Here is a 22,671-nt window from a genome sequence, read left to right as displayed (position 1 = left end):
TATAGCTCATTGTAACCTCAACCTACTGGGCTCACACGATCCTCTTGGCACAGCCTCCTAAGTAGTTAGAGTACATGTATGCATCACCACACCTGGCTTATTTTATTTCATTTTTTTGGTAGGGATGAGCTCTCACTGTCTTTCCCAGGCTGGTTTTGAATTCCTAGCTTGAAGTGATCTTCTGGCTTTGGTATCTCAACGTGTGGGGATTACAGATGCAAGCCACTGTGCTTGGCCTGTCAGAGTGCTAGAATTATAGATGTGAGCCACTGCACTCAGCCACAGCTGCTTCTATGTAGACCTGTTCAGAGTCTATTTAGCACCATCTTGGGTGGTTGGAGAAATAGGGAGATCCAGATTAATTGGCTGTGCTGTCCTTGATGATTCCTTTGCATTTTCTTTGCAGAATCTCAACTTTGACTTTACTCGGAGTTACTTGGACTTGATTGTGACTTACACCTCAGTTATTTTACTTCTGTCACGGATTGAGGATCGACGGATTCTCATTGGCATGTACAACTGTGCCCATGAGATGGTACATGGCCATGGGTGAGTTAAAGGGAGATGCTATATGAACAGTCTCATACATGTTTCTATGAGATAGGGGGCAGATGTGGAGGAAATAGGTGCCATCATTTCTCATATGAGAATCTATAGTCTACATGATGACCTGGTAAAGCAAGGTACACTTTTACATGTATACCGTTGACCCTTGAACACTAGTTTGAACTGTACACGTCTACTTGTATACAGAATTTTTTCAAACATGGAGTGAAAATATAGTGTTCACAGAATGTTAAGCCTGTGTATACTGAGGGCCTCCTTTTTACATATTTGGGTTCCTCAGGGCCGACTGTGGGACTTGAGTATATGTGGGTTTTGGTGTATGTGGGGGTCCTGGACAGATCCTCCACATATATTGAGTTGACTGTAGTAAATGCTTGCATATCTGCTAGTGGATTATCCAGTTTGCACTATTTCTGATCAATTTTTAATCCGGACTGGTTTCTGCTCTGTTTTTCTGGTTGTTACAAAAGGCAAAGAAAATTCTTTTTAGTATTTGTAGGAATAATATTAGTAAGATGATGCCATTAGGGGTAAGTAATGTATGATAATACATTTGAAGCCAAATTTAAATGGATTTTGGATTATCTGCAGTTATGTCCCACTCCATTAGTACAAACTAAGTATTTAAGGGCTGAAAAAAATGAAGATCATAGGGATCAGAGCGGGTTGTGGCATATCGTTCTGCATGATGTATTCCCCTGTTTCTACACAAATACTTAGGCACATGCCTTATCCGCTAGCTTTGAATATTTATATATTCTTTTGGGTGGTATACAGATTTGAGTCCAGGCATATTACCTGATTTCCAGTTCATCAACTGACACAAACTTATTGAGTACCTATGATGTGTCCAACCCTATTTTGGGTGCTTAGAAGCAAAAAAACTTTCCCAAATTGTATTGTTTTATCTAGCCACAGCTTAGTACACCTGAGCCTAGAGTGGGGTATCTATGCATGCATTTCCCAGTTTAGTAAGTATATCTTTGGAGGTAGTAGAGAATGCCATTCTCCACACACATCTTTGTCCTATCTGCAAACATAAGCTTTTATGTCACAGTGCAGGGCGGGGTGTAACTCCTCTTTCTTCTGCTTGCTTTCTTCTAGTGACTCCAGTTTCGCTCGTCTGGGTCAGATGGTCTTGGAGTATGACCACCCTTTGAAAAAACTGACGGAAGAGTTTGGGCCTCACACAAAGGCAAGTTCTCTGAGAGAGTGAAAAATTTCTCAGGCAGAAGTACACGGTCCTCACTATTGACATTAAGATTTCATTTGCTTCCCCCACAGGCTGTGAGTGGAGCCCTCCTCTCTTTGCACTTTCTCTTTGTCCGAAGGAACCAGGGGGCTGAGCAGTGGCGCAGTGCCCAGCTTCTGAGTCTCATCAGCAATCCCCCAGCCATGATTAACCCTGCCAGTTCAGATACAGTGAGTTCTCTTTTCCTTTGTCAGTGGAGGCATTCCCTTTGCCCAGGCCATCTCTATCAAGCCCCAGGGATGCGTTAGCCCTCTTCTATATATGCCTCTAAATTGATTGCTTCTAGTGGTCTGTGGGGATGCACACCTATAATCACAGCTACATGAGAAGTGGAGTTTGGAGGGTCAATTGACCCCAGAAATTTGAGACCAGCATGGATACAGAGTTATAATCAATCAATCAATCAATTAAAAAGAACTGATCACTTCTTTTTTTTTTTTTGGCCGGGGCTGGGCTTGAACACGCCACCTCCGGCATATGGGACCGGCGCCCTACACGTTGAGCCACAGGCGCCGCCCAAGAACTGATCACTTCTTATAGCTAAAACATCATGGTTGAGCTGGAGACCTGCTCATAGAAGAAATTTAGTAAATATTCAGAGAATTAATGAACGAAGGGACTCATTAGGCACCTACTTAGCCCAGTAGGAATTTGAGCTTAGGAGTTAATTAATTAATAAATGTTTTTGTTTGTAAAACATAGGCCCAAAGTCCTTCTCTTAATGAATTTATAGTCTGGTAGGGAAGATATGCCATATCATAAAAATGCCACTGGTGATACCAGGTTAGTGATAAGCACTAAATGAATGCTTTATACTTTAAGTGGTAAAAGAATCCAAAGGAGAAAGTGTCATTTTGCTGTCCTTATTTTATTGTCATTAGAATCATGCAGTTGAAGAAAGGTTATATTAAACTTTCAGCCCAAGGTCTTCTCCCTTTCCTCACCTATATTCTTTTTCCTCACTTTTCTTCCAGTGCCTCACCTCTATTATTGGCAGATTTCCCAGCTATTAGTTTATCAAAGGGCCCTAATCCAGTCTGGCAAAATTAGAGTTCATCTTGATACTCAGATTCTAGCCTGACTTTTATCCTTTAGGGGAAGACTAAGTTAAGTAACTATCTGATCATCTCTGTCTCTCTTCTCACAGATGGCTTGTGAGTATCTGTCTGTGGAAGTGATGGAGCGCTGGATTATAAGTAAGTTTAGTGGGAGCAGGTGGGAATGGATCTAGCAGCATGCTACCTAGAGAACAAGGTATAAGATTCTCCCTCTGTGCTGTCTTACTTGGCTGCAGTTGGGTTTCTTCTGTGTCATGGGTGCCTCAATTCCAACAGCCAGTGCCAGAAGCTGTGGAAGCTATGTCTGCAGGGCTCCCTGTACATCACCCTCATCCGGGAGGATGTGCTACAGGTGCACAAGGTCACCGAGGACCTGTTTAGCAGTTTGAAAGGGTAAGAGATGTGAGAGCCAAACTGATCTTTGGGGTTTTTAGCCCCTCCCAGTGTCCTTTCTCAGTCTCCAGGGGTGCTTCAGAGTACGACTAGTAAGGGTTAATTCTAACTATTGAGGAAATCATTATTGAATAGCTACTATTTGCTGGCACTTTGCTGGGTTGTAGGGATACAGTAATTCATAAGATGACATGGAGGTTATGAGCATGAAACCTGAAACCAGACTTCCTGGGTTTGAAGTTAAGGTCTGCCACTTCCTGGTTGTGTGACCTTAGGCAAGTCAGTTCTCTATACCATTGCCTCAATTTCCTCATATATAAAATGTGGATAATAGCAGTACCTTCCCTATGACCTACCTGTACCTAAGGATGTCATGAAGAATAAAAAAAAAGTATTTATAAAGTACATAGAAAAGTTCCTGGTACATTGCAAGTTCTATGTGCTTGCTTTTTTTTTTTTTTGACAGAGTCTTAAGCTGTTGCCCTTGGTAGAGTGCTGTGGCATTGTAGCTCACAGCAACCTCAAACTCTTGGGCTTAAGCTATTCTCTTGCCTCAGCCTCCCAAGTAGCTGGGACTACAGGTGCCCACCACAACGCCTGGCTATTTTTGTTGTTGTTGCAGTTGCCATTGTTGTTTTTAGCTGGCCCAGGATGGGTTAGAACCTGCTACCCTCAGTGTATGTGGCTGGCACCCTACCCACTGAGCTACGGGTGCCATCCTATGTGCTTGTTAAATAAAAAAAAAGACAGACTCTGCTTTCAAGGAGTTTACAAATTGGTGGAAAATAGGCAAACTTGTGATACGGTAAGGGATTATGAGATTATGATGTATAAACACAAAGTACCATGGAAGCATTTAGATGGACACTTAAAGTGGCCTTATGGGATCTGGAAAAATCTCTAGACAGATGGACCTAAAGAGCTAAACAGTTGAAGAGTGAGAGTGTGTGTGTGTGTGTGTGTGTGTGTGTGTTTGTGTTGGATAGAAAGTCAGGGGAGTTGGTTTAGGCAGAGAAAGATATTCTAGGCAGAGAAACTATCAAGATTTTTGAATCAACAGAGAGCATGGCAAGTTCTGAAAAGTTCATAAGTTTAGTGCATGGGCAACTGGGTTGCAAAAGTGGGGATGTCCACAAGTGAATTTGGAGAGGTATGTTGCGACTGGGTGTTCTCTACCATGGAGCTTAGATCTGTCCTAAAGAGGATAGGGAGCTATTGAAGGATTTCAAACAGGGAGATGACATAATCATATTTGCATTTTGGAGAAGACCACTCAGGCTGCAAGGAATTAAAAGTAGGTGGGAAAAACTACAGGCATGGATTAATTAAGTGAATTGGGAGAAACTGAGGATGATGTCGAAGTTTCTGGCATGGATGTCTGGCATTCTTTAAGATAGGAGAACATCCAGATGTGTTGGCTTGCTCCTGTAATCCCAGTTACTCAGGAGAGGCAGAGAGCAAAGAATTACTTCAGCCTAGGAGTTTGAGGCTGTGGTAAGCTGTGAGAGTCACTGAGGTCTAGCTTGAGTGACAGAGTGAGACCTTGTTTTAAACAAAAAAAAAAGATAAGAGAACGTGTAACTAAGTTGGTGGGATAAAGATTGGGTATTCTATTTTGAACAGGTTGAATTTGAAGTGTCTGTAGGACACTGAAGATAGAAGAATGTGTGTTAGGCCTTTTACTCCGTGGTCCTGGAACTTAGGGATGATGTCTAGATTCAGATGAAGATTGGTGAACTGGTAATCAAAGCTTTGAAAGTTGATGACATTACTCAGGGAGAACACATGGAGGCAGAAAAAGGCAGAACAAACCTCCATGTACACTGATGTTTAGGGGCTGGGCAGAGGCAGAGAAATCGGGTATGGGTATTGAGAAAAGGAAGGAGAACAGAAGCCCAGGGAGAAAGGACTCCAGGAAGGAAGGATTGGTTATTTATGTCAGAGGATGCTGAGAGATCAGATAAAATGAGGATCGAAAAATGTTCATTAGATTTGGCTATAAAGTCTTTTTTTATTGTTAAATCATAGCTGTGTACATTAGTGCAGTCAAGGGGTACAATGTGCTAGTTTAATATATACAATCTGAAATATTCTCATCAAACTGTTCAACGTAGCCTTCATGGCATTTTCTTAGTTATTGTATGTAGACATTTGTATTCTGCCTTTAGTAAGTTTCACCTGTACCCATTCTAAGATGCACCGTAGGTGTGGCCCTACGCATTACCCTCCCTCCACCCTAACCTCCCCCCTCCCTTCCCCTTCCTTGGCCCTTTCCCCATATTCTTGTGCTATAGTTGGGTTATAGCCTTCATGTGAAAGCTATAAATTAGCTTCATAGTAGGGCTGAGTACATTGGATACTTTTTCTTCGATTCCTGATACTTTGCTAAGAAGAATATGTTCCAGCTCCATCCATGTAAACATAAAAGAGGTAAAGTCTCCATCTTTCTTTAAGGCTGCATAATATCCCTGGGATACATGTACCACAATTTGCTAGTCCATTTGTGGGTCAATGGGCACTTGGGCTTCTTCCATGACTTAGCAATTATGAATTGGGCTGCAATAAACATTCTGGTACAGATGTCTTTGTTATATTGTGATTTTTGGTCTTCTGGGTATAAACCTAGTAAAGGAATTATAGGACTGAATGGCAGGTTTATTTTTAGGTCTCTCAGTATTCTCCAAACATCCTTCCAGAAGGAACGTATTAGTGTGCATTCCCACCAGCAGTGTAGAAGTGTGCCCTTTTCTCCACATCCATGCCAACATCTCTGGTTTTGGGATTTGGTTATGTGGGCTACTCTTACTGGGGTTAGGTGATATCTCAAAGTAGTTTTGATTTGCATTTCTCTGATGATTAAGGATGATGAGCTTTTTTTCATGTGTTTGTAGATCATGGGTCTGTCTTCTTTAGAGAAGTTTCTCTTCAAGTCCCTTGCCCACCCTGAGATGGGATCACGTGTTCTTTTCTTGCTAATATGTTTGAGTTCTCTGAAGATTCTGGTTATTAGACCTTTATCGGAGGTATAACCTGCAAATATTTTCTCCCATTCTGAGGGCTGTCTGCTTGCTTTACTTACTATGTTCTTGGCTGTGCAGAAGCTTTTTAGTTTGATCAGGTCCCAGTAATGTATTTTTGATACTGCTTCAATTGTCTGGGGAGTCCTCCTCATAAAATATTCACCCAGGCCGATTCCTTCAAGAGTTTTCCCTGCACTTTCTTCAATTATTTTTATAGTTTCGTGTCTTAAGTTTAAATCTTTTATCCAGTGAGAGTCTATCTTAGTTAATGGTGAAAGGTGTGAGTCCAGTTTTAATCTTCTACAGGTTGCCAGCCAGTTCACCCAGCACCATTTGTTAAATAGGGAATCTTTTCCCCCACTGAATGTTTTTAACAGGCTTGTCAAAGATCAAATAACGGTGGGTAGCTGGATTCATCTCTTGGTTCTCTATTCTGTTCCAGACATCTACCTCTCTGTTTTTGTGCCAATACCAATCTGTTTTGATCAATATTGATTTATACTATAGTCTCAGGTCTGGTAGTGTGATTCTTCCTGCTGTGTTTTTATTGCTGAGTGATGTTTTGGCTATTCGAGGTTTTTTCTGATTCCATATAAAATGAAGTATTATTTTTTTCAAGATTTTTAAAATATGACAATGGAGCTTTAATAGGAATTGCATTAAAATTATATATTGCTTTGGGTAGTATAGACATTTTAACAATGTTGATTCTTCCCAGCCATGAGCATGGTATGTTTTTCCATTTGTTAACATCTTCAGCTATTTCTTTTCTTAAAGTTTCATAGTTCTCTTTATAGAGATCTTTCAAGTCTTTTGTTAGATAAACTCCCAAATATTTCATCTTCTTTGGCAGTACTGTGAAAGGAATAGAGTCCTTGACTATTTTTTCAGCTTGGTTATTGTTGGTATATATAAAGGCTACAGATTTATGGGTGTTGATTTTGTAGCCTGAGACATTGCTGTATTCCTTGGTCACTTCTAAAAGTTTTGTAGTAGAATCCCTAGTGTTTTCCAGATATACGATCATATCATCTGCGAAGAGTGAGAGTTTGATCTCTTCTGACCCTATGTGAATAACCTTGATCGCCTTTTCTTCCCTAATTGCAATGGCTAAAACTTCCATTACAATGTTAAAGAGCAATGGAGACAATGGGCAACCTTGCCTGGTTCCTGATCTAAGTGGAAATGATTTCAATTTAACTCCATTCAATACGATATTGGCTGTGGGTTTGCTGTAGAAGGCCTCTATTAGTTTAAGAAATGTCCCTTCTATACTAGTTTTCTTAAGTGCTCTGATCATGAAGGGATGCTGGATATTATCAAAAGCTTTTTCCACGGGTGGTGCCTGTGGCTCAAAGGAATGGGGCACCAGCTCCATGTGCCGGAGGTGGCGAGTTCAAACCCAACCCTGGCCAAAAAAAAAAGCTTTTTCCACATCAATTGAAAGAATCATATGGTCCTTATTTTTTAGTTTGTTTATGTGCTGAATTACATTTATAGATTTACATATATTGAACCAGCCTTGAGACCCTGGGATAAATCCCACTTAGTCGTGGTGTATAATTTTTTAATGTGTTGTTGGATTCTGTTTGTTAGGATCTTATCGAGTATTTTAGCATCAATATTCATTAGTGATATTGGTCTATAATTTTTTTTTCTTGTTGGGTCTTTCCCTGGTTTGGGGATCAAGGTGATGTTTGCTTCGTAGAATGTGTTGGGTAATATTCCTTCTTTTTCTATATTTTGGAAGAGGTTTAGTAATATAGGTACTTGTTCTTTTTTAAAGGTTTGGTAGAATTCTGACGTAAAGCCATCTGGTCCTAGGCTTTTCTTTTTAGGGAGATTTTGTATACTTTATGCTATTTCAGAACTTGATATAGGCCTGTTCAACGTTTCCACTTCATTCTGGCTAAGTCTTGGTAGGTGGCGTACTTCCAGGTATTGGTCGATTTCTTTCAGATTTTCATATTTCTGAGAGTAGAGTTTCTTGTAGTATTCGTTAAGGATTATTTGAATTTCTAAGGGGTCTGTTGTTATTTCATTGTTATCATTTCTGATTGATGAAATTAGAGATTTTACTCTTTTTTTCCTGGTTAGGTTGGCCAAAGGTTTATCTATTTTATTGATCTTTTCAAAAAACCAACTTTTGGATTTATTGATCTGTTGTATAATTCTTTTGTTTTCAATTTCATTTAGTTCCGCTCTGCTTTTGGTTATTTCTTTTCTTCTGCTGCATTTGGGGTTGGAGTGTTCTTCCTTCTCCAGTTGCTTGAGATGTTCCTTTAAGTTATTAACTTCCTCTCTTTCCGTTTTCTTGAGGAAGGCTTCTGTGCTATAAATTTCCCTCTTAGGACTGCCTTTGCAGTATTCCAGAGGTTCTGGTAATTTGTGTCTTGATTGTTGTTTTGTTCCAAAAATTTGGTGATTTCCTTCTTAATCTCATCTATAACCCATCTATCCTTCAGCATAAGATTGTTTAGCTTCCATGTTTTTGTATGGGTATGCAGGTTCCTGTTGTTATGAGTTCAACTTTTATTCTATGATGGTCTGAGAAGATGCAAGGAATAATTTCTATTTTTTAAAAATTTCTGAGGTTAGATTTGTGGCCTAGGCTGTGGTTGATTTTGTAGTATGTTCCGTGGGCTGATGAGAAGAATGTGTATTCAGTTTTGTTGGGATGAAATGTTCTGTAGATGTCTGTTAAGTCCAGATGTTGAATGGTTAAGTTTAAATCTAAAATTTCCTTGCTTAGCTTCTTTTTGGAGAATCTATCCAGCACTGCTAAAGGGGTGTTAAAATCTCTAACTACTATGGAACTGGAGGAAATCAAGTTGCTCATGTTTGTTAGAGTTTCTCTTATAAATTGAGGTGTGTTCTGGTTGGGTGCATAAATATTAATAATTGAAATCTCACCATATTAAGTATTACCTTTAACAAATATGAAGTGTCCATCCTTATCCTTCCCTATTTTGGTTGGTTTAAAGCCTATTGGGTCTGTGAATAGGATTGCAATGCCTGCTTTTTTCTGCTTTCCATTTGCCTGGAGTATAGATGACCATCCCTTCACCTCGAGTCTATATTTGTCTTTTAAGTAAGATGTGATTCTTGTATGCAGCAGATATCTGGCTTGAGTTTTTGTATCCAGTCAGCCAACCTGTGCCTCTTTGGAGGACAATTTAAACCATTCACATTAATTGAGAATATTGATAAGCCTTTTGAGAGTCTGGTGGACATTTTTAATCCTTTTGTGACTGTGGAAGTTGGAATTTGATCAAAAATTTCTGGGTGGGTTTACTTTTGTGGTGGAGGATTATGCTGGTCTTTATGGAGGATAGGTCTGAGAATATCCTGGAGAGCTGGTTTTGTTACGGCAAATTTCTTCAACATGTAAATGTCATTGAAGTATTTAGTTTCTCCGTCATAAATGAAACTCAGTTTTCATTTGAAAGTTTTTTGTTTTAGGAAATTAAAAGCTGATGACCATCCTCTTCTAGCTTGAAAGGTTTCAGCAGAGAGATCTGCAGTTATTCTGATATTCTTGCCCTTGTAGGTGATGGCTTTCTTTTATCTGGCTGCTTTCAGAATTTTTTCCTTCATATTAACTTTAGGGAAATTGATTATGATGTGTCTGGGGGATGTCTTATTTGGGTTGAGTCGTGCTGGAGTTCTGGAACTGTCTGCTATCTGAATTTCAGAATCTCTTGGCGTGTCTGGAAAGTTCTCCTTCATAATCTCATGGAGAAGAGACTCTGTGTCTTGTGAAGCCACTTCATCGCTTTTGGGGATCCCTATAAGTCGAATATTGGTTTTCTTCAAATTATCCCGGAGCTCTCTGAGAGAGTGGTCTGTTTTTGCCCTCCATTTCCTTCCTCTTTGAGAGTTTGGGAGCGTTCAAAAGCTTTGTCTTCAATGTCAGAAATCCTTTCTTCTGCTTGCTCCATTCTGTTACTGAGGGATTCGGTTGTGTTTCTCAGATCTTTGAGGGGTGCAACTTCTTTTCTGAATGTGTCAAAATCTTTGGTCATTTGGTCTTTGAATTCGTTGAATTCTTGAGATACCTTTTGGGTTACTGCTTGGAATTCTAATTTGATCTTATTTGCTATCCAGATTCTGAATTTGATTTCTGACATCTCAGCTATTTGTTTGTGCATGGGATCTTGTGCTGTGTCTGCCCTGTTGTTCCTTAGGGTAGTTGATCTACTCTGATTAGTCATATTGCCAGAGATTTTCTGTTGATTTTGCCTCATGATTGTTTTTCACCATTGCCTCTGGCCGTCCTCAGAGTTGGGGAGGTGTCTCTCCAAGATTAGACCCCAGCGGGATCACTCTATTGTTGCTGGATCTTTGTAGGGAGTGACCCTGTGTAGTTTCAATGGGGCTGCCCCAGCCAGGGAGTTCTGTTTGTGGAAGCAGTTCCGGAGTGTGACACACCGGATGTAGCAACAGGGCGGGAGGTGGTGCGCACAGTTCTGGGAGTGCCTGATGCCCAGTGACTTTGGCACAGAGGGCCCACGGCTCCAGCAGTCTCTGGCCAGGAGACGGGCTCTGCGCAGAGGCAGGGAGGGCTCCAGAGGGCACACGGCTACCAGAGTTCCTGGCCAGACTAGTGGGCCAGTGTGGAGGCAGGGTGGGTACAGGAGGGAGGACGCGGGGTTGCGCGGCTCCCGCAGTTCCTGGTCAGGGCATGCAGAGGCTTGGCTGGCTCAGGTCACAGGTCGGGGGTTCCGGTGCAGCTCTTATGGAGGTCCGGGCAGTGCCAAGCCCAGGAGTCTGAGGTTGCTATGAGCTGTGACGTCACGGCACTCTACCCAGGGCAACAGCTGGAGGCTCCAGTGTGCCAAAACCCATCTCACTCTGTCCATGAGGGTTAAGGCTGTAAGGCAACTCAGTCCCCGCCTTTAGGCTGCTCAGTCACTAGGTTACTAGCTCCCACCTGATCCTAGCTCTGTGACCCTGAGGGCGGGGCTTGCTGGGGCAATTCTCTCACAATGGCTCCCTGCGACCCACAGCCGAACACTATTAGCTCCGTCCGGGGCCCTAGACAATGCACACAGTTCTCCGCACTCCTGCTCTTGCTCTCTTCAAGGCAGTTCAACTGAGTGCCAAGTCCAAAACACTGAAACAGTTCACAGGTAAGGCCTTTCTGGTTTGCGGTCTTACTGCTGCTTGTACTTACGGCTGCCAGCAGGATTAGGTCGATTGAGCACACGCAACCACTTGCCAGTTTTCCAGTGTTTTTGTCCTCCTCTTGGGGTGCAGAAGTCCCTTGCTGACTCCCTGTATCCTCAAACGGATAATCATAGGCAGATTTCACCAGCTGGAGATGCCTGGAGTCTTATCTCCCCAGACTCACTGTGCCCTGTTGCAGGGAAGCTGTTGCTTGGCCGCCATCTTTGGCTATACAGTCTTGGTGCCTGTCTTGTGAACAACTTCAGTTCAGCAGGGAGGTTGAAAGCTGTGTTGTGGCTTTGGGAGAAAATGAGAGATAAGTAATTTAATAAATAATTCTTTTAAGAAGTTTGCAAATAGGCTGGGTACCTGTAACTCAATGGTTAGAGCACTGGCCCCATGCACCAGGGCTGGTGGGTTTCAACCTGGTATAGGCCTGCTAAACAAACAAAGATGTTTGCAAATAAAACATCCAGAAATATAAAAAATACAAAGTAGAAGTTGGCTACAATCTCTTCTCCTTGAAGAATTTGATAAATATCCTCCAGATGCTTGTGTGTATATATGTATAAACATATATAAACATACAAAGGTGTACTTTTTATTTATTTATTTATTTTTAGACATAGTTTCACTCTGTTGGCCAGGCTACAGTGGTGTGGCATCCGCCTAGCTCACAGCAACTTCAGACTCCTGGGATCAAGTTTGACCTCCTCCTGCCTTAGCTTCCAAAGTAGTTGGAACTACTGGTACCCACCACAATGGCTAATTTTTCTATTTTCCATTTTTTTGTAGAAAATAGAGGTGTGATCTTGCTCTTGCTCAGGCTGGTCTTGAACTCTTGAGCTCAAGGGATCCTCCTACCTCAGCCTCGCAGAGTGCTAGGATTATAGGCGTGAACCGCCCTGCCCTGCAATATTTTTGACCTTATATAAATAGTGTTTGAAAAGCAAACTATATTCTAAAGTGTGCTTCTTTTTACTTACTATATTTTGGAAATCTTTGAGTATCTGTATATAAAGACTTACTTTTTTTAACAATTGAATTCCATTATATGGTTATAACATTATTTACCCAAGCCCCTATTGATGGATATTTGAACTGCTTCCACTTTTTAAAATCTTTACAAACAATACTGTGATGAACATTCTTAGAAATTTGTCTTTGTAAATCTATGTGACTATTTCCATAGAGTAAATTCTAAGAAGTGGGATAAAGGAAATGTACATTTTTACCAAATTGCCCTCCAAATAGATTATATTATCAACAGTCTATGAGAATACTGATTCTTCATACTCTCAATAACTGGGTAATATTTAAAAAAACATTGCCATAGTTAAGAGAGAGTAAATCTAAGATTAATAACTAGAATTATAGGAGGTGGCTTTATATATATATGTGTGTGTGTGTTTGTGGGAAGGTTGGATAGGGCCCCTGACTGGTATGTATACACACACACATATATGGAAACACACACACACACACACATATACATATATATAAACTTTATATACACACACGTATGGAAAAACTTCTTTTATATATATACACATATACATATATATAAACTTTATATACATACATATACACACACACACACAGAAAAACTTTGTTTTTGTGTGACAGAGTCTCACTATGTTGCCCTCAGTAAAGTGCTGTGACATCACAGCTCATAGCAACCTCAAACTCTTGGGCTTAAGTAATTCTCTTGCCTCAGCCTCCTAAGTAGCTGGGACTACAGGTGCCTGCCACAACGCCCAGCTATTTTTTGTTGCAGTTGTCATTGTTTAGCTGGCCTGGGCCGGGTTTGAACCCGCCAACCTCAGTTTATGTGGCTGGTGCCATAACCACTGTGCTATGAGCCAGGAAAAAATTTCTAATGATCACTGTTTCTAAGAAATGGAAGGGACATTTGAAGGGTGTTCAATTCCCTATCACTAAGAACAGCAACTATCATGTAGGACTTATAGTTCAGGGAGTTCTGTGACATAAATGATCTAATTTGATCTTCATGGTAATTCAGGTATAAGTATTAATCTTTTTTTTTTTTTTTTGAGACAGAGTCTCACTTTGTCATCCTTGGTAGAGAATTTTGGCGTCACAGCTCACTGCAACCTCAAATACTTGGGCTCAAGTGATCCTCTTGCCTCAGCCTCCCGAGCAGCTAGGACTTCAGGTGCCTGCCTGTTTTTTGAGACCTGGTCTTGCTCTTGCTTGGGCTGGTCTCGAACCCGTGAGCTCAGGTAGTCCACCCACCTCGGCCTCCCAGAGTGCTAGGATTATAGGCATGAACCACTGCACCCAGCTAATATCTTTTTTAATAAATGAGAAAATTGAGATTCAATGAAGAAGAGGTGGAATTAGGAAACAATTCTAGCTTTTTTGACTCCTAATTCTGTCCCTTTCCATTGTACTATGCAGAGGTTGAAATGATTATCAAACAACTCTGTGGTATTGAATCCTGATTTAATTAAGATTTTTCCAACTTTAGGTTTCTTTGATTTCGTGCTAAGTTCAATAAAGGAATAGTTTGGGGAAGGGAGATGAGAGGTTATGAAGTCCCCATAATATGGTAACAGTGATACAGGACAAGAGATGACAGATGTAGGGAACATAGTGAGCAAAGGGTGAAAGGTAATGCTGGGGTTTTGAGTATGTTCATTAGTAGAGAAAAAGAGATCCGGGCAGGAAAGTCTAATATTTCAGACAAACCAAAAACAGTGAAAAGGCCATTTAATTTGGTGATGCAAAAGTACACGTTGACCTCAGAGAAGTTTGCTTAGTGTTGACGGGTCAGTGAGAGGTGAAGAAGTGAAAAAAGTATAGGTGTTTCTTTGGAGGAGTTTGGTGGTGGGGGAGAATGAACAGAGGCCACTGGACTTTCTGGGTCAAGCTAGGGCATTCTTAGAGTAAGGCAGGTTTTGCATTTATTTGTTGGGAGAAGAGAATAAGACAGTGGAAAGGAGAGATTAAAGTGACAAAAGAGATGAAGGATAAAGTTATACTCTAAAAGGAAGTGTGTGGGAAGCTGCCCAAGGTGGAGTTGCAGTACCTACTCTCACCTGAGAGCAGGGACTGTGTTACTTTCATGGACAGCTTCTCTTGCCCCTCTCAAACCTGGAGGAGAACTTTGACTTGAAGGTGTCAAGGCAGGAGCACCGGATGAGAAGTCGACCCTGGCTTAGCCATTAAAGCACTGTATGACCTTGGTTCTATTTTCCTTATCTGCAAAATAATGAGGTGGAACTGAATAATTTTGAGGAAGAAGCTGCTAGTGTGGGCTGCCTGTGCTCCCCCAGGGCTGTGGGTTGGACTCTGAGGGCCAGGAAGGTCTGGTAGGGCCCGAGACCAGTAGTGTGGCCAACTCTGCTGTGCTTGTGTCGATCCTCAGGTATGGCAAGCGAGTGGCAGACATCAAGGAGAGCAAGGAATATGTCACTGCAAACAGGTAAAGGTGGGAAATGTGCTTTCTGAAAGGAGCTGGAATAGGAATCCGTCCTAACTGCTGTCCTCACCTAAGTCATCCCTGGTTTCTGTACAGGCTTTTTGCCTCAACTGAAGAACTTGCTGCTGCCCACTAGCCTCCTGTGGGCTTTTAAAAACGATTATATTTTAACAGATTTAACTTTAGCCTTGGACCTTCCTCCTGCCTTACAACCCTCCCTAATGCAGTTTTCTTCTGTGCTACTGATGGAGGATTTTTAAGGGTGGAAGAGGCAATATCCTCCAGTTTTCTATTTCTTTCTCAGTGGCCAATTTCACTGTCAACGGCGGCAATTTCTGCGGATGGCAGTGAAGGAGCTGGAGACTGTGTTAACCGATGAACCAGGACTGCTGGGTCCGAAGGCAAGAGAAAGAAACTCTGGGAGGGGGATAACGACCAGTGACAGGAGACTGTGTGGGGAGTGATTTGGCAACTGCGGATTTTGTATTTCTGAGTCTTCTGTGATCTCTTTATATGTGTACATTGCTGATTACATCGAATCTTCTCAGACTACCCCTAAGCTTTTCATATTGATGTTTTTGGCATGATCATAGTATGTCATATGTTATAGCTATCTGTGTTCTCCTCTCCTCTCTGCTCTCTCCTCCCTTCCCCTCTTCTCTTATTTTCCATTTGAATGTGAACTAATTGGAGACACTCACTTTTTTTTTTAAACCACATAAATGTCCAGTAAATATTTCTAAAATTTCATTTGATAGGGAGAGAGGGATACGGTGAGCCAGTGTCAACATATGTACATGACTGATTTTGCATGACATAGTTGAGATTTTTTGTGGGTATGTATTTATTTATTTTTTTTTTGAGATAGAGTCTCACGGTGTTGCCCTCAGCAGAGTTCTGTGGCATCACAGCTCACAGCAACTTCAAACTCTTGGGTTTAAGCAATTCTCTTGCCACAGCCTTTCAAGTAGCTGGGACTATAGGTGCCTGCCACAATGCCCGGCTATTTTTTGTTAGTTGTCATTGTTGTTTTAGCTGGGCTGGGCTGGGTTTGTACCTGCCAGTCTTGGTGTATGCGGCTGGCGCTGTAAACAGTGTGCTACGGGCGCCGAGCCAGGTATGTATGTTTATTATTGGACACTGTTAGTGTGACCACACGATTGTATCCATACGTATATTGTCATGATAGTTTCCTCTGTGCTTTGAAATCTATTTTTAAAGTGAAAAATTCTAAAACAACGAAAACCAAAAGTCAAAAATAAAGTTGAAAATTCTAATAATCTCTGACCTCTTTCTAGGCCCTTTTTGCTTTCATGGCCCTGTCCTTCATTCGTGATGAGGTCACCTGGCTGGTTCGCCACACTGAAAATGTCACGAAGACAAAGACACCTGAGGATTATGCTGACTCGTTAGTACTTGGCTAAGACAGGGCTAAGCACCTTGTCCTTAGATGAACTGGGGACCAAGGAGGGATTGAATGACCTCATGAGGTCTCAGTTTCTGCCCCATTAATTACAGTGTTTGTCTCGTCTCATGCATCTTTCTGTTCTTATCCTTAACTTTATAGGAGCATTGCAGAGTTACTTTTCTTGTTGGAAGAGATTAGGGCTCTGGTCCGAAGACACACGAAAGTGATACAGCAATACCACCTGCAGTACTTGGCGAGATTTGATGCTCTCGTGCTTAGTGATATCATTCAGGTATGACGTTTAACTGATTATACTTGGGAAATTTCATGGTGTTCGCTGCTCGTTTTCCTAGAGAGCCATGTTGGCTGACCTTCATGCTCTGTAGATCGGGTGTCTACAGAGTCTGATTTCCCCTTCTACATTGTTAAAATAAAAAAATAAAAAAGACTAATAATCTCAGCATGGACATAGGAGAGAAAAATAAGGAGAAATTGGGTGTTAACATGGCAAGGAAACCAGGAAGTTTGCTCCAAGTCTTGGTTGGCCTTTTCTCTCTGTTTTGGCACTTAGCTTAGCCATGCGTTCTGCCTCTCTACATTGACAGAACCTGTGATCTTGGTTTCTATCCTGGGGAACCTATGCCCATTTTTCTTTTAGAACCTGTCTGTGTGTCCAGAGGAGGAATCCATCATCATGTCCTCATTCGTCAGCACTCTCTCCTCTCTGAATCTCAAACAAGGTACTTGGAGGGAGATGGGGAAGGCAGGGCATATATGAGGGTATCTCTTCTCTAGAAATACTGACCTTTGAGCCAGGGAATAGTATAAGATGTCTTGAAGAGGACCTAACATTCTATGCAGTTAGATATTAGTGTGCTGTTTTATTGTTTCCTTTAAAAACTTGCTTCTGTTTTCCTTACAGTTGATGATGGAGGATTTGAGTTATCAGGATTGAGGCTGGACTGGTTCCGCCTACAGGTAATGGTCTGTTCTTGTTAATGGTCTATTCCTCAGACTCTTCTCCCCCACAATCCTTTCTCTTTTTATCTCCTAGCCTCTGCTTTATGGAGTGAGTCAAACTTGAAAATTGCCAATTGGATAGGACATACCCAGGCCAAATTTTAGTTCCAAGGCTGGGGGCCCTTCTCACTCATCTTGTTTTCTCCTCCTTTTGTCCACCTCCAACCACAGGCGTACACTAGCGTGGCCAAGGCCCCACTGCACCTGCACGAGAACCCTGACTTAGCCAAGGTGATGAACCTCATTGTCTTTCACTCCCGAATGCTGGACTCAGTGGAGAAACTGCTGGTGGAAACTTCTGACCTATCTATTTTCTGGTATGTCCTGGTTCAGAGCTCATTATAAATTCTTTGTACTCTTGGCTGGTCTCTGTGGAGGATTATAATATTCCCAGACAGATGGGAAAGTCTTGTTTTCTTTGATCTCCTTAAAGGCAGATGCTCAAACTCCACAGCTCACTCATGGCAGCTTCTACCAACAATACTAACTGTTAGGAATTTGAAGTTTGATTCCCTTTTGTTTTGTATTCATTATCTTGTGGAAAGCCAGTTGGAGTTGACACAGCCTTTTCTTCTCTCGGATAATTCATCCATATGTCTAGATCCAGTTTCCAGTTTGGAAACTTCTTCAGCTTTTTTTTTTTTTTTCTAATCTTGGGGCATTGTGATTTAAAAGAGATATAAAAAACTTGGCGGTATAGTGGAGGGAACTGAAAATAATTGAAGGGCTGAAAAATAGAGTTGGAGAATGACCATTGGTTTGTCTTCTTTAAGTAGCATTCAGTATTTATTAGGTGACCACAGTTGTAGATAACTCTACCCTTTGAAGAATCAAACAAATAAGTGAAAAATATGTTGTCTTTGCTTTTTGTAATCAAGACAGAGGAGGAGATGTGGTATTCATTTGTGAAAAGGACATCAGTGTAATACTTGGATATATAAGAAAATGCAGGGTGGTGTCGGTAGCTCAGTGAGTAGGGCGCTGGCCACATGCACTAAGGCTGGTGTGGATTTGAGCCCAACCCAAGCCAGCTAACCAACAGTGACAACTGCAACCAAAAAAAAAAAAAAAAAAATAGCTGGGCGTTGTGGTGGGCGCCTATAGTCCTAGCTATTTGGGAGGTTCAGGCAAGAGAATCGCCTAAGTGCAAGAGTTTGAGGTTGCTGTGACCTGTAACACCATAGCACTCTTCTGATGGCAACATAGTGAGACTTTGTGTCAAAAAAAAAAAAAAAAAACCATGCAAAAAGAGTAAGGAAGTTGAGAGGATTATCGAGTTAAGAAAAGATTAGTCTCATGGGATTAATTTGGGTAGGTTTTTCTGGAGCCTGAGTGCCAAATTTTGGGAGTTGTTCAGCATTACTGAACAACTTCTAAATTAGATAGACTGGCCTAAGTCATGCAAAGATTCTGAGGAGGAACAGCAAAGGAAAGGGAAGAAGATTATCACGCAATTGGCCTGGGGTCCATTATAAAAGTCTGAAAGAGTTATGTTTCTTGGGTTCCCCTTTGTCTCAGGGTAGGGAAATTAATGAGGGAATGGTAGGTATCAATAAATGTGTGTTGAAAAAGTGTCCACCTCAAAGACACCAACTCCTACACCCCCCTTTCCGCAGCTTCCATCTCCGTACCTTTGAGAAGATGTTTGCTATGACCCTGGAGGAACCCACCATGCTGCGTTATGCCATTGCTTTCCCCCTAGTTTGTGCTCATTTTGTCCACTGCACTCATGAGATGTGTCCAGAGGAGGTGGGTATCCTCAGCTCAGGAACCATAGATATTTGGTATGAGTCTATAAGTAGTTTTATGTACAATGTGTCTTCTCTCTCTGGGCCTCAGTGTTTTCTTCTGAAGGAGGGGGTAGCTTAGACAAAGGGCAGATCAGAGAAGTATTATGATAAAGTAGTGCCTGTCCCCAAAGGTGACAATTTCCTACTTGGTCCCTCTTTCCTGTAGTATCCCCACCTGAAGAACCACGGTCTTCACCACTGTAACTCCTTTCTGGAAGAGCTGGCCAAGCAGACCAGCAACTGTGTCCTGGAAATCTGTGCTGAGCAGCGAAACCTGAGCGAGCAGGTAGGCCCACCCTCCCGCTGTCAGCTCCCCTCCCGCTGACAGCCCCCCTCCCGCTGTCAGCCCCCCTCCCGCTGACAGCCCCCCTCCCGCTGACAGCCCCCCTCCAGCTGCCAGCCCCCTTCCCATTGTCAGCCCCCCTCCCGCTGACAGCTCCCCTCCCGCTGACAGCCCCCTTCCCATTGTCAGCCCCCCTCCCGCTGTCAGCCCCCCTCCCGCTGACAGCCCCCTTCCCATTGTCAGCCCCCCTCCCGCTGTCAGCCCCCCTCCCGCTGACAGCCCCATTCCCATTGTCAGCCCCCCTCCCGCTGACAGCCCCCCTCCCATTGTCAGCCGCCCTCCCGCTGACAGCCCCCCTCCCACTGTCAGCCCCCCTCCCGCTGACAGCCCCCCTCCCGCTGACAGCCCCCCTCCCGCTGTCAGCCCCCCTCCCGCTGACAGCCCCCCTCCCATTGTCAGCCCCCCTCCCGCTGACAACCCCCCTCCCGCTGTCAGCCCCCCTCCCGCTGACAGCCCCCCTCCCGCTGACAGCCCCCCTCCCGCTGACAGCCCCCCTCCCGCTGTCAGCCCCCCTCCCGCTGACAGCCCCCCTCCCATTGTCAGCCCCCCTCCCGCTGACAGCCCCCCTCCCACTGTCAGCCCCCCTCCCGCTGACAGCCCCCTTCCCATTGTCAGCCCCCCTCCTGCTGACAGCCCCCTTCCCATTGTCAGCCCCCCTCCCGCTGACAGCCCCCCTCCCACTGTCAGCACCCCTCCTGCTGACAGCCCCCTTCCCATTGTCAGCCCCCCTCCCGCTGACAGCCCCCCTCCCGCTGTCAGCCCCTCTCCAGCTGCCAGCCCCTGCTCTGCCACCCTCAGTGCCTTCTCCTCTACTCACCCTTGCTCCCCCTCTCCTATGCCAGGTTTTCTCTTTCTCTTTTGTAGGACTGGGGCCTTTGTGTACTTGAGTTTATGGCAGGATTCTTTTTTTGTTTCTTTTTCTTTTTCTTTTTGAGACAGGGTCTCTCTGTCACCCTGAGTGGAGTGCTGTGGCATCATAGCTCACAGCAACCTCACACTCTTAGGCTTGAGCAATCCTCTTGCCTCAGCCTCCTGAGTAGCTGGGACTGCAGGTGCCACCCACCCCCAATGCCTGGCTAGTTTTTCTATTTTTGGTAGAGATAAGGTCTTACTCTTGCTCAGGCTGGTCTTAAACTCCTGAGCTCAAGCAATCTGCTACAGGCATGAGCCACCACGCCTAGCCTATGGCAGGATTCTTTTCTTAGTCAGTCTTTTCAGACTTTACCCCCTTAGGACAAGATAGAGGTATCTAAAAATACTCTTATTTGAACAGCTGCACTCCCAACAAAATCTGTGCTGTCATCTGACGAGTTCTGAGAGCCAAGTTTATTTCCTAATTTATTTTCCGTCCTCTTTTTGCCCTGTGTCAGGACAGTGGCCCCCAGATCACCTGTCCTGTCTCATCTTCCTGTTCCTCTGCATCCTCGTCCGTAGCTATGTGGACATTTCAGAGCACCTCTTGTGTGTTTGTCCTCAGGGCTGCTCTCTAGTCTTTTTCTTCTTGTCTTCTTCCCCCAGCCCCTCTCGTCACTGACTCATAGCACCTGGTCATGATTAGCTCAACTTAAATTTTAGAAAATTTGAAAGTGAGAAACTTGTTTTGCTGTTGCCGTGGAGTATTTATTTATTTATTGCCCTGGAATCTTAGATTTCCCAGACTACCCACCCTTCCTGGTTTGAGTCAGGAGGCTTTGTAGCAACTTCGGTAGACATGGAGCCAGGGTGTGTGCAGATGAGTGAGTGAGTGTGTGTACAGAGGCACAGTTATATTATTATTTAACTTTTTATTTTCTCATATGTAAAATGGGGATGAAATTCTTTATAAAAGTGTTACAGGGACTGAATAAAATAGAGTTCATTTAATATTTGGCACACAGCCTCAGTGAACATTAGCTGTTATGTTACTTGCTATTTATTGGGTGCTGAGCTCTGTGCTTGGTTTTTTGGGGGGGATCCAGAAGGAAGGTACACAATCCCGGCCCTTGAGGAATGCCCCAGTTTAAAGGAAAAGGGAGTACAAATATATGTTTGAAAGCGTGGCTCAAGGAGTAGGGCGCCGGTCCCATTTGCTGGAGGTAGCAGGTTCAAACCCAGCCCCGGCCAAAAATCACGAAAGTAATTCAAATAACTAATGCAGGGAAGATATACACACAAATGCAATTGTAGGTGTATCTCTCCCTCAGTGTGAATACCCACTACACGTAAGAGACAGTGGTAAAGAGGTTTGCTCAATGCTGTATCAGGGATGACTAAAGCCTGATGTGTGTAATTTTTACTACACCAGAACTTTTGCAACCAAATGAGTATTGGCCCTCCAGAGTTAACATTTTGAGTAAGTAATTACTAATGGAGTTAACATTTTGGGGGACTGCTTTCAGGATCTCCTACAGACACTTTTGTGTAATCTCAGGGTTGACACATCTTTTTCCATCAAGGTGGACTTGATTTTTTTGGAAACAGGCAACTGTTTGAATTTTTTTAAAAGGTGTGACTGTAAAGTAACAAAACCAGTTTTCTCTTGTGACTCTTTTCTTTTTTTTTTTGGCTGGGGCTGGGTTTGAACCCGCCACCTCTGGCATATGGGACCGGCGCCCTACTCCTTGAGCCACAGGCACTGCCCCTCTCTTGTGACTCTTATGCTGCTGTAAGAGTAATTCCAACTCAGCAGCATTGGAATAAATGCAGAGAATTGCAATTACTTTGAAGGAGAGACCTGAATATATAATTCTATCTTATATTTTTTTGGTATAGCTAACTGGATTATCTCAGTGAAGAGAAGAGATGCTAGATTGATGTTTAGCTAGCAAGAAATATGATATCTCAACAACAACAAAAAAGAAGTGGAAAGAAAATGCTGGGCATATTGTGATTTCTTTGGAGACCTGTGGGTAACTGTCCCATAGGACAGATGATGAAGGAATATAGCAAGTGAGATGGTTGTTCTACTTAGCAAATAACTGGTTTCATAGGTTAAAACACATTAGAAAACAGCTTGAGTGGAGCTTTTAGATATTATTCTTTTGCTTGAATTTTTCCATCAGGAAAGTCTGTCTTAGGATGTGGGTGGGGGCGCGATGTTCTGCTCCCTGAAAGACACTGCCATCTTGAGACTTCGAGCCTATACATGGAGAGATATTTATGAAAACTAAAAGGGGTGAGCACATTCCAAATAGGCTCTCCTTAGGGCAGGAGATCCATGGAAGGAG

General features: G+C 42.9%; 1 protein-coding gene across 1 annotated transcript in view; it reads left to right on the top strand.

Annotated features, from left to right (window-relative positions):
• NCKAP1L (NCK associated protein 1 like) overlaps positions 1-22,671 on the top strand; it is a 54,056-nt gene that overhangs the window by 9,065 nt on the left and 22,320 nt on the right. Inside the window, exons 5-18 of the mRNA XM_053557377.1 lie at positions 407-549; positions 1,672-1,762; positions 1,852-1,989; positions 2,967-3,015; positions 3,114-3,270; positions 14,851-14,907; positions 15,209-15,305; positions 16,203-16,312; positions 16,472-16,604; positions 16,971-17,052; positions 17,235-17,290; positions 17,504-17,649; positions 18,949-19,081; positions 19,289-19,408. Of these exons, the coding sequence (XP_053413352.1) occupies positions 407-549; positions 1,672-1,762; positions 1,852-1,989; positions 2,967-3,015; positions 3,114-3,270; positions 14,851-14,907; positions 15,209-15,305; positions 16,203-16,312; positions 16,472-16,604; positions 16,971-17,052; positions 17,235-17,290; positions 17,504-17,649; positions 18,949-19,081; positions 19,289-19,408 (1,512 nt within the window). The remainder of the gene's footprint in view (positions 1-406; positions 550-1,671; positions 1,763-1,851; positions 1,990-2,966; positions 3,016-3,113; positions 3,271-14,850; positions 14,908-15,208; positions 15,306-16,202; positions 16,313-16,471; positions 16,605-16,970; positions 17,053-17,234; positions 17,291-17,503; positions 17,650-18,948; positions 19,082-19,288; positions 19,409-22,671) is intronic.

This window comes from Nycticebus coucang, chromosome 12 (assembly GCF_027406575.1).
Source record: "Nycticebus coucang isolate mNycCou1 chromosome 12, mNycCou1.pri, whole genome shotgun sequence".
In the NCBI taxonomy this organism is placed as follows: Eukaryota; Metazoa; Chordata; class Mammalia; order Primates; family Lorisidae; genus Nycticebus; species Nycticebus coucang.
Note: the sequence above shows the minus strand (reverse complement) of the source record. Positions and strands in the feature narration are given on the sequence as shown.